This window comes from Dioscorea cayenensis, unplaced genomic scaffold (assembly GCF_009730915.1).
Source record: "Dioscorea cayenensis subsp. rotundata cultivar TDr96_F1 unplaced genomic scaffold, TDr96_F1_v2_PseudoChromosome.rev07_lg8_w22 25.fasta BLBR01000417.1, whole genome shotgun sequence".
Classification (NCBI taxonomy): Eukaryota; Viridiplantae; Streptophyta; class Magnoliopsida; order Dioscoreales; family Dioscoreaceae; genus Dioscorea; species Dioscorea cayenensis.
In genome coordinates, this window is record NW_024086808.1 from 53,777 (window position 1) to 66,236 (window position 12,460).

At 36.9% G+C, this 12,460-nt stretch overlaps 1 protein-coding gene across 1 annotated transcript; it reads right to left on the minus strand.

The window, feature by feature from the left end:
* Window positions 1-7,151: 7,151 nt before the first annotated feature.
* On the minus strand, window positions 7,152-7,872 carry LOC120254326 (cysteine-rich repeat secretory protein 38-like). The gene has a single exon (XM_039262449.1). It carries the CDS (start codon window positions 7,728-7,730, stop codon window positions 7,152-7,154), a length of 579 nt encoding a protein of 192 aa, XP_039118383.1. The 5' UTR covers window positions 7,731-7,872.
* Window positions 7,873-12,460: the final 4,588 nt, after the last annotated feature.

Below are 12,460 nucleotides of genomic sequence, written 5' to 3' on the forward strand. Positions count from 1 at the left end.
TAATATATTAATATTAAAGTAATTAAAATTTAAATATAATAATCATATAATTATATTAAATAAATAAATATATTTAATATAAAATGCATTAATATTAAAATAATTAATAGCTAATTATAATAATCATATAATAATTATAATAAATATTTATTTTAAATATAAATGTATTAAATATTTAAATAATTAATATTTAATTATAATAATCATATAATAATTTTATTAAATAAATATTTATTTCAAATATAAATCATAAAATAAATAAGTAATTTAAATAATTAATTATAATCATTAAAATTTATTTAAAATATTTTATTAACAACAAAATTGATTTATTTATATTAAGAGCATAAAAGTAATTTTACATCATATTTTTTCAATTCCCAACAAATTACTCTTCTACTTTTTCCATTCCCAATGAATTACCTTTCCAACCAAACACTTTTTTCATTACTATCCCTTACGTATTCCTTTCCCTTCTCCTTCATTACTTTATTCCCTCTCATTCTATTACGGCAATCCAAGCGCACACTTAGAAGAAAAAGGCCAACCAAACATTGGAAAGTCTTTCCTTTGATAAAATTCCCAGGAAACTAACCATTGTCCCACCTACCAAACACACCTTTTAATACCCATTCTTTGTGGAATTCATTCCCATTTTAATAATACATTTAAATATAATAAAGGAAATATTATCATAGTTCTAATTCCAATAATACCCATTCTCTAAATTAAAATGACTTCTTGATCTTCGTAATTCAGGAAAGCCTCCGGAACTAATACTAAGATAGGGATAGTTGTAAATAGAAAAAGAGTATTTCGTCATAAAATTCCAAATTACCTCATGATCCGCTGTTTTTTAATAAATTATAATTTGTATAATACATGGAAGTCTCCGGAAGCAATACAAGGAGGGATGGTTAACTTGAAAAAAAGTGTTCCATCCTAAAATTCCAAAATCTAGAACCATCCCCATGATTTGATTTGAAAAAAAAATTGGGGAGACAAATTGTTTCTTTCTCCAACATGTGAACAAGCGAGTGCATCCAGAAAACACACACTCACAAATAAAATTAATAAAATAAAAAATAGAAGAATAAAAAAAAATTAACAAAAGCTGCATAACATCAAAACTGATAATATTGTCAACCATCGGATAAATTTCTAAATGGTATGTACATTAAAGTGTAAGCGAGGAGGCCATGGGCTCAAATCTCTCCCCAACAAGATCGCTTCGTGAAAGTGTCTCATACACTCGCTCAACGGATTTCTATACTATTCTCATACATCAGACATCCGGCTCCAAAGATCGCTTAAGATCGATATATTTATAAAAAGTGCCATTGCTCTATTATTCAAAAATTACAAATCAATTTGCCACAGAATTGATCACACTTTTTTTAAAAAAAAAAATAAAAATAAATCACATTCATTAAAATGATCACACACACATTACATACCCTCATCAGCTCCCAAGCCAGCCTTAAGTCACTCAACTAAATGAGAAGATTGGCAAGCCATAATTACATTCTTGCCTATTCTAGCCTTTATGCTCTAATGAGCAAGAAGAGAATCTGAGAATGTCATTAACTGCAGTAGATAATGCCTCACTTGTTAAATGCAAGGCCATTGATCCCTCGTTCACCGCAGTCATCGTCACGTCACCAGAACCACCTTTAAGGCGGTCAACTAATTACCAGCCGAACAAGTGGGATTACAACTCCATCAAGTCATTAGACAGTGGCTAATGTTCATGTGATCACTGCTGAACAATTTGGTCTTATTTTTTTTTTATTTTTATTTTTATTTTTTTTTGGGGAAAGGAGCTCTATGAGCTATTTTATTGATAACAAAAAAGAGTTTACAAAGAGTTCAATATTACAGACCCAGAAAACAGGAAATAACAAGAACTAACAATACAAACCAATAAAAAACAAAACAAAGAACACAGGAAAAAATTAACAACTCACTCCAAATCTACTAATGCAATTCATTAGCCACTTAGGCAGATCCTTACCTTGATGGAAGAGAGAAATATTATGATGATCCAAACCATGAAGAGCAATAGAACTAGTTGCCTGGTTCCAACATCTTGGGATAGTATTCATCTTAGGATCTCCAAAATGAGCAAGCAACTCCTTGACTGCAAAAACTTGCCAATTCAACCTCCAGCAATCAATAAAAAAGCCCTGCTTGAAAGCTTCAACCAGGATTTCATTCGACGCTAAAATAGTCTTGATGTTTGTCCCTCCACTGCGACAGCAATGTAGTCCAAAGCAAAGAGCCATCAATTCAGCTTCCAATTCTGAGGCAGCAGGACACCAGCAGCTCCCCGCCATGATGAACTTAGCTTGGTGATCATAAACCAGGAAACCACAGCCAGCCGATGAAGTCTCTTCATTATAAATTACTGTAGAAAACAAAGTTGGACTATCAGTAATAGATATATTATAATTAATAAAGGTCTTACCGATATAAGATGAGGATGAGTAATGATACTCCCTGGCATGACCAATCGCCTGAGAAGAAACTACTCCAGAATTGAAAGGAGTAATGCTAAACACTTTATTACATCTGGCTTTCCATAAAGTGACTGATTTCTCAATCTTATTTACCATATTTGAAAAATAAGAGAGTGCCAATTTTTTTGGTGAAATAAGAATACCTAAGTAAGTGAAGGGAAAAGAACCAATCTTATAGCCCAAAATGCTAGAAATGCTATGTTTGAGTCTGCAATTAAAACGGGAAGGGAAGATAATCTCTGATTTAGCGATGTTCACTTTTTGGCCAGTTAGGTTACCATAAATGGACAGACACACTTTCACATATCGGGAGGCTTTCCTAGAGGCCTGAGTAATGAGAATTAAATCATCTGCATACATTAAGTGGTTGAAATTATGACTAAGTCTAGAGTTAAAACCTGGAATCATATTGTTAGTCATAGCAAAATTCAACATGGAAGTCAGGTTCTGAGCAACAAGAATGAACAAATAAGATGAAAGTGGGTCACCCTGTCTAAGGCCTCTAGTGGACTTAAACCAACTAGTAGAGGACCTATTAATGAGGAGAGCAAAGGACACTTTACTAATACAAGCATAAATCCAGTTAATCCATCTGCCAGGGAAATTCATTTTAGTTAAGGTTGCAAGAATTGCATTCCAACTCAGGGAGTCATATGCTTTCTCAATATCTAACTTAATCAACATCCTAGGGAGGGAAGATATATCTCTATCAAGAGAGTGGGCCACTTCTTGAAGAGTAATGATGTTATCAAAAGGGGTCCGACCACTAACAAAGCCACATTGCTCCTTACCAATCAAATTTGGGAGAACTCTTTTTAATCTATTAGCAAGAATCTTAGAGATGATTTTATAACACACATTGCACAGTGAAATAGGTCTATAATCCGTGGCATACTTAGGGTTAGGTTTTTTAGGAATAAGAGTAATAAAAGTCCTACCCAACTGTTAGGCATAGTTGAATGCTCAAAGAAATGCTTAATCGATGTAAAAAGAGTATCACCTATCTCATGCCAATAAAAACGATAGAATTCTGCATTTAACCCATCTGGACCTGGACTTTTACCAGTGGGAAGAGAGAGCAAAGCCTCATGAACTTCGTTAAGAGTGATGTCTTTAATCAAAAGCTCCCCTTCAGAGTTTGAAATTTGGGGAAGATCCGAGGGAAGAGCCTGTAAAATTCCCTGAAAATCACTAGTAGAGCTATTATGCCAGAGATCTGTAAAGTAATTGATAAAAACCTGATTTATATCCCTTTGATCTAGAAATACATTACCATCAGAGTCCATAATATGAGTAATGGAATTAACATGACTGCGAAATCTAACAGAGTTATGAAAGAAGGAAGAATTGTTATCACCACAGTGTACCCACATTAACCTTGCCCTCTGTGCCCACTTGATGCTATTTTGCCTTTGCAAAGCTGAGAGTTTATTATACATGTTAGAAAGAGACTGAATGGAAGAATCTTCCAACTCACCCGTATCATCCTTGAGTTCAGCTTCAAAAATTGCACTCTCCAGTTTATTAATATTAGTTTCCAGAGGATCAAGACCTTTGGATTTCCACTCTAAAAGCAAGGATCTAGTACGTGCAATTAAATGAGAGACAGTATGCATAGGATTAGATCGGGACTTAAAGAGCCAAGCTTTCCTGACCACAGAATGACAGCCAATGTAATTTAACAAGTAATTATCAAAACGAAAAATTCTTTTTTTAGTTAAATTACGAGGGAAAATCGAAAGAAGCAAAGGTGAGTGATCAGAAAGAAAACGCGGGAGATGTTTAACTAAACACGATTCAAAATGATTTAATCAGAGCGAGTTAGCAAGACACCGATCAAGGCTTGCCCACCGTCTGGCTAGTCCACGGCGATTGTTACACCAAGTGAATTGAGAACCTACATACTCAATATCCAGAAGATTATTAGAGGTAATAAAATCCGAAAAAACACTAGCCTTGCGACTATAATAATAATGGGAACCACCTCTATGCTCATCCTGTGTAGTAACCGCATTAAAATCCCCCATAATAATCCAAGGCAAGTTCAGAGAATTCAAACCTGATAGTTCTCTCCAAAGAATATATTGACCCTGCAGAGTATTGGAATTATAAACCGTGGAAATAATTCAAGTATTGGAGTTACCTGTAGTGACGACTAGGTGAAGAACAAATTTAGTTTTAACCAAGGGGGTAACAGACCCAATATTTTTGTCCCAAATTACTATTATACCCCCTGAGTAACCCTCGGCGACGATCGCTGCCCATTTCCACTTGGATTTTAATCTATTGCAAAAACGATCCAATCTATCATCGTTGGCTCTTGTTTCAACTAAGCAGAATATAGATGGATTAAACTTCTTCAGGAGGTGAAGAACTCTGAAGACAGTATTCCTACTTGATATGCCCCTGCAGTTCCAACAAATCATCTTAGTAGCTTCCGTAATCATAATCAAACTATGGTAAAAGCGAAGACAAATAAAACCATGAACAAATTTGGTCTTATTAGTTCTTAAGTGATTGATACTGTTGTTGATTTTTGTACTATTATAATGTGCAAAGTTTATGCAGTTTAAGACAATGCAACAGAACCACTAGAGAAGCTGAAGGAGGAGGTGAGATGCTTATTAATCAATCAAGAGAACAAATTGGCCGGCTAGACTTCAGTTGATTGATGATGTGGAACGACTCGGTCTGGGCCATCACTTTGAAGAAGTAATCATGCATGCACTGACTTCCATATCTGACAAGAGTGATCAAGTTTTAAAAGTCATGAAAGAAGACCTCCATGCCATAGCTCTCTTCTTTAAATTGCTTAGGCAGCATGGACTTGATGTCTCTCAAGGTATAAATACACATTGAAAACTAGCTCCATATATACGCAGGTTGTTTTCTTAAATATATGTGCTGGTTAACTGATTTAATTTGGTGATCATGGTTTCATGCATTCACAGATATATTCAGTCATTTCAAAGATGAGAAGGGGAGTTTTAGGGTGTCCCTTCAGAATGATGTTCAGGGGTTGTTGAGTTTGTATGAAGCTTCATTTCAGGGTTTTGATGGAGAGAAAACACTGGAGGAAGCAAGGGATTTCACTACTGAACATCTTGTTAATCTAAATCCATGCACGCATCCACACTTGAAGCACAAAATAGAAAGTTCATTGGAATTTCCATTACATTGGAGGACTCCAAGGTTGGAGGCGAGATGGTATATTGACCAATATAAGAACTCAGAAAACATGAATCCAAGTTTGCTTCAACTTGCCAAGCTTGACTTCAACCTGGTCCAGAGCACACACCAGAAAGAACTCAAGAAAATGATAAAGTGAGTGTGATAATTAACTTTGCTAATAATCTTTCTAATTCATATAAAATTAACTCTGTTTCATGTTTAATTAGTTGGTGGAAAGTGTTGGGACCTGGAGAGAGAACAAGCTTTGCAAGGGACAGGCTAGTAGAGTGTTTCTTTTATGCAGTTGGAATTGTGTTTGATCCACAGCATGGGTTCTGTAGAGAAGAACTCACAAAAATTATGACTTTGATAATTGGATGATGTTTATGATGTTTATGGATTATTGGATGAACTTCAGCTCTTTACTAGGGCAGTTGAAAGGTGGGATTGTGACGGGAGTGAAGACCTTCCAGAGTACATGAAGATATTGTATAATTCTATCTATAACAGTACAGAGGAATTGGCTAATAAAATTCAGAAAATTAAGGGACGGGATGCTATGCCTTATATTATTCTCATACTGTATATATATTGTACATCCGGGTTCCAGTACTGTTTGGTACTGTTTATATTCATAAAAAAGGGGCTTGTCGTCTATTATTCAAAAAAAAAAAAATATTGGAACAGCGGTAAATCCTCGATTTCTTTTTGTAATCAAAGCAGAGAGCTAGTAATTGAATTTTTTTTTGTACTACAGTGGGCAGATCTATGCAAAGCTTTCTTATAGGAAGCAGAGTGGCATTACAGTGGTTATATTTATTCAAAAAAAAAAAAAATTACAGTGGTTATAAACCAAGCCTTGAGGAGTACCTTAACAATGGTTGGATGTCACCGTCAGGGAAGGTTATATTGGTACATGTGTTCTTGACATCACAACAGGGGAAGACAAAGGAAGGATTGCAGCACTTGATGAACTACCCAAATCTCATCAAGTCTTCGTCCATGATTTTTAGACTTTTGAATGATATAGCGACATCTGCAGTAAGCATGGGATGAATGAACTTAAAAGCTTTCAGCTTTATGCGCATGACTATTAATGAGTTTATTTCTGTAAAATTGCAGGCAGAGTTAGAGAGAGGTGATACGCCGACATCCATACACTGCTACATGATTGAGTACAACATGACTGAAGATCAAGCACGTAAAAAAGTATGGAATCTGATTGACAAATCATGGAAAGAACTCAATGAAGGGCTTGCCAATTGCAGTCCACTATCACTGTTCTTTGCGCCTATAAAGCTTGAGGAACACATTTCCTTATATGATCATGCTCATTTAACTTGGGTTTGACTATCAGCTAGCATGCATGTCTTTATAATGTAAATGCCATAATTAGTTTCAAAAATCTAATTAATGTAATTTTTATTAAATAAAAAGTATATACATTGCAATATTCTCCTGCTAAGCATCAAAGAAAGGGTACAATTCATATCTAATGTTACAACTCCCACCCATAAGTCTTCCGTCCTGCTTCCCATAAGAACAACTAGGAAGCTCACCAATAGCATTCTCAAGGCACTTCTTGCAATCTCCTCCAGAGAGGTCTCTTGTACACTGAACCAAACCATGAAGCTTCTCTGATTCTCCAATCTTTATCTCTCCGGTGGCATACAGTAATGGTGAAAGATGAGCTGCCAGTGCTAATCTATGCATCAACTCAGTAACTTTCATATTAAATGCCACAGAGTTAACGGATGCATTGAGAGTGTTAGTCATGCAGAACTCGTTGCTATTGTCTAATTCACCAAAGAATTTATTATTCGAGTAGCGAAAGAGGCAGCCATCAAACCATATGGTGGCTTCCTTTTTGAAAGGACACAGTTTTCGGACATGGCCTTCTGCAGCACGGATGCATGTCGAGCAGGCTACAATCTTGAGATCACCACGGCAAAGAACAAGACCATTAACTTGATTCTGGCCCTCACCAACTGATTCAAGACCGAAACCAATTGCCGGAGCTCGGTTAGCAAGAGTATACATCAACTTGTTTAAGTTGTGTTTGAAGGTCTGGGAAGCAGAATAGTCATTAGAGCTTGAGCATATACTAAAGAGAGGATCAATGCTGATGACACAAGGTAGTAGAAGAAGAGCTAATGAGAGGAAGAGTTTGGGATTACGATAATGCATGATGTGTAGAAATTGGAGGTGAAAAGCCGAAAGGAGTTGAACGTGTGGTTATATAAGTTCATAGTAGAATTGTTTTCCTCTCATAAAAGAAAAATAAATGTAGAGCTTTTTCAACGCAGCAGTTGGAAACTTTCTTGCTGAGGGCTTTGGTCTAATTCAATGGTTAGATGCAAAGGCTTATTGAAACTTTCAGCGGAGTTCTAGAATGAAACTTTCTGGTTGAATCAGGCCATGGGAAAGTACTATGATTTTTGGAATAGAGTACTATGACTTTGGTATGAAGTCAATATTTGCAAGCAAATGCGGTTGCCCTTTGTTGACTAAATTATTTTCCTTGTTTTACCATTTTTTTTTTTGAAAAAATGGATAAACCATGAATGTATTGCAAAAGGGAAAACCGAAATACAAAACACACACAATACAACAACCTGGTTACTAGGAGTGAAACCCAGGACAGAAAGAAACAAATAGAACAACAACTAAAGGAAAAAAAAGGAGGAACAAAAATCATCCACGAACTGGATGGAGAGGAATAGAAGGAGCTCAGACTAAGGAGGCGCCATCGATGGAGAGTCATTTGGCTCACTTGTTGGAGCTGAAGGTACAGGGAGGACTGGGATCCTGGCTCCCGCAAAAATGAGACTGCACTTGATTGAGGTGAATGACTCCTCAAGTTTAGATCTGGTCGAATTAGAGGCTGCATTGATCCAAGTAATAAGTAAACAATCAATTTTACAAATAAGGGCACACACATCAACAACAACAAAAGTAAAGATGTGACTATTGCACTCAACCCAAATAACCCAACAAATAGCCCTTGTAAGGAGAATATTTAGTGGCTTAGAGTTATGCAACCACCCCCACCCAACCAAAACCCACATAATCCAAAGAGGTCCAAGCCTCATGAAGGGTGGTGGGAGCCACTAAATGGAAAAGTGGAAAAACACAACGAAGTGGGCTCAAATCCTAGCAGAGTACAAACAATGAATCATAAGGTGATCTACTCTTTCCTCCTAGAGGACACAATTGTTAGTAGAAATTCTATTGCAACCTTGGTGAGCCAAATTTTCCTGAGATAAAATTTGTTGTTTAGAGCCAACTAGGAAAAAGCTTTAACTTTAAGCGGGCAAGGACCCTCCCAATGGGTTTTGCCAAAGGAGCAATGAGCACTGCCATCATTGAGGAAATTGTAGAAAGATTTCACCAAGAAGCCCTTATCGCTCCATCTCCATGATTTAACATCTCTTCCTTAGGATAATCCATTAAGCAAAGGCAGTCTCAATGGAAGGAGATCCACCAAATTTGGATCCGGTTATGAAAGAAAGAAGTTTGCGATTGAGCTGAGGGGATCCTTGCATTGGGTGAAAAGATCATGCCATTTGTATTAAAGCGTGGATCCCTCAAACCACTGATCAAACCATAATGAGGTGTCTTTCCCGTATTTGATGGAAACGTCAATGCTAGAAAGGAAAGTAGCTCTACAGTTAAGGAGACCTTTCCCAAAAAAAAAAAAAAAGGATTTAATCCTTGGAGTAGCGTGAAAGAGAGAAATCGATCCTCCATTTGGCGCATAATTGAAGGTAATGATCTTGGACCAACAGGGATTAATATAAGTGGAGAATTTCCACCACCATTTTTCCAATAGAGCCTGATTAAAATATGCTAAATTAGGAATGCCCCATCCACCTTAGTCTTTAGATTTACAAATTTGTGTCCATGCTACTAACTGGCACTTGGGTTTGGAGATATCCCAACCACTCCATAAGAAATCACTCCTGATGCTTTCTATATTCTGACACACCCATTTGGGTTGCTCAAAGATAGACATCCAGTAGGTAGGCAAAGTAGAAAAAACCACGTTGATCAGAATGATACGTCCCCCGAGAGAAATAGAGCGATTTTCCAAGCCACAAGATAATTGTTAATAGAATGTGTAAGTTAATGCCAATCTTGCTTGTGGGGTTGTTTGTCTAAGAAAAGGACACCAAGGTAGACAATTAGGAACTGGTCCACTGAACAGTTGAGAGTTAAGGCGTCACTCTTTGCAAGAAGAGTACCAAGGGCAGTTACATATAAGAAATTTTTCTGAAAATTGACCGTCAACCCTAATAGTCCTTCAAAACAGAACAGGATTAATTTGAAAATTCTAAGGTCTTCTGGGCCCATGGTTATGAGCAGCAGAAGATCATCAATATACTGAAGATAACACATACTACCATGAACACCAAGGGGAACCCCTGATAGAACACCAGTAGAAAGCGCATAAGATCATATAGCACTAAGAACATCCGCGACTAAGACAAAAAAAAAGGGGGGAGAGTGAGTCGTCTTGTTGGAGACCACGCTGATAACGGCCATAACCTGACGATGAATTATTGATGAGAATATTGGCCTTGGAAGTAACCAGGATGGAATGGATCTAGGAAATTCAAGGAGAGCCAAAACCCCTAACAACTAGAATGTCCAAGAGGAACCCCCAATCCACCATATCAAAGGCTTTAGAGAAGTCCACTTTAAAAATTTGGCTATTCAGGTTACGCTTTTGGATACTAAAGATCAGTTCCTCTGCAACAACAATGTTGTCAATGATACTTAGACCCTTAATGAAGGTGTATTAGACGTTGTCGACTAAGGAATTAATCACATGACTAAGTACGGTTGCCAGAATCTTACAAATGATTTTCAAAGGGATGTTGATTAGGCTAATTGGGTGGAAGTCCCAAATCTTAGTGCGCCATTCATCTTGTGAATGAGGGCAATATTAACCTTGTTGATTCATTCCAAATTCGTCTTCCCTTTAAAAAAATCAAGATAGAGGCGGGTCAAATCTGGTTGGATCGTATCCCAATGTTTTTGGAAGAACGCTAGAGGGAAGCCATTAGGGCCCGGAGCTTTATCAACCCTCAGATCGAAAGTCACTCTTTTAATTTCTTCTAGCAAAAATGGGACTTCTAAAACACTGAGGTCGATATGAGTTTTAAAATTAAAGAGATAGGACCAATCAACTAAAAAATGGAAGTCCCTTTTAGCTCCAAACTGCAGATGGAAGTGATTGGTGAAAGTTACCCCAATATCCTTATCTCTCTTTAGCAATCCACCTGTCGAGTGAATAGTGTGGTAATTTGGTCCATTTTTCCTTGCTTGTTACCTTGTTATCTTGGTCATTTTAGTCGTTTTCTCATTGTCTTTGGTTTGGGGCATCTTGCCTAGTGGTTGGCGATGTGTTTAGGGTTAAAAAGTGGTTTTCAGGGTGAGCACAGTCGTGCTCAACCCGTGTTGGTCGCCCTGATTTTCTCAGGAGAATCCCAGCATTGAAACTTTGAATTTCAGCTCCGAAACGCCCATGTCAGGAGCAATCAAACCGTGTTCTTTCTTTAGATCAGTGCTACAGTGTTTTGCTATAGTACCCGTGCCAGCTCTAGCACGCCAATAACCTGGGAAAATCAGGAGGAGGAACACGGTCGTGTTCAGACCGTGTTCCACTTGATATATAGGGTGTTCATCTCTTTAAAGCCCCGTTTGAGCCTGTTTCTTCACTTATCCTCCCTTAAACCTTCCCATTCTCTCCTACTCTCTTCTTCCGCCATTCTTAGGGTTTAATGGGTGATTTTGGTGGAATTTGTGGGATTGTTCTTGGATCCTAAAGAGTGATCATCCCTTGACTCAAGGTAAGTCATTTTCCTTGCTTGTTCTTCCTTGTTCTTTGGATGAGTATAGATAGGGTTTTGTTGTGGATTCAAGTGGGAGTTTGATTCTTTCACCTTTTCTTGCTCTTTGATAATAAAAGCTTGAGAGGAGTATTGGTGTTGGTTTGTAAGACCTTGTTATCGAGAAACCCTTGAACCTTCTTCTTCCTTGATTTTGGAGTTACTGTAGCACAGAACCAAATTTGGCTTTTCTTGCTTTCCTTATTGGTTTTAAGGGTTATGAGAGATCTATTATTGTTAGATATTTTAGCTAGCAAGTTTAGAAAACCCTAGAAGCGATCATTTCCCCATTTTGAGCATTTTTCCTTCATTTCAATTGATCTAGTTGTTGATGTTGTTCGGTTATTTGTTTGGTTTATTTAATTGCTTCTAGTAGGAGAAACTTCAAGCAAGGGGAAAGAACTGGTAGAGAAGTAACACCGGAGGTTCCTGGCTCGCCAAGTTTGTGAGTGGGATTTACTAAAGTTTGGACTATGATTCACGCATGTTTAATTAATAATTAAGTTGCTTGCCTTTGAATGATAGACCCCATATTACTAAATCTCTTTAAAAGTTTTACCTGGAGTTTAGAAATCATGGTGATTTATGATTTGGCTTATTGCATGGGTATTTGCAAAGTGTATATATATTGTTGTGGTTTGGAAACCCTATGTCTTGAAATATATGTTTCAAATTATACATTTTTAAGAGATTTGACGTTCTTGTTATGATGACCAAAAAGGCATGTGAAAACTGAGTTAAATTTTATTGTGATGATGAAATCCTTGAAGTATATTTTCAAAAGATACTTTTGTATGATGTTCTTGATGAAAATGATTTCATGGCAAACGTTGTAATCAAGCTATTCACTCTTGGAGTAAGAATTGCAATTGTGAA

What these genes read in the sequence shown, in the direction of transcription:
- LOC120254326 (XM_039262449.1), bottom strand. Translation starts at nt 7,730, where the DNA reads ATGTATACTCTTGCTAACCGAGCTCCGGCAATTGGTTTCGGTCTTGAA.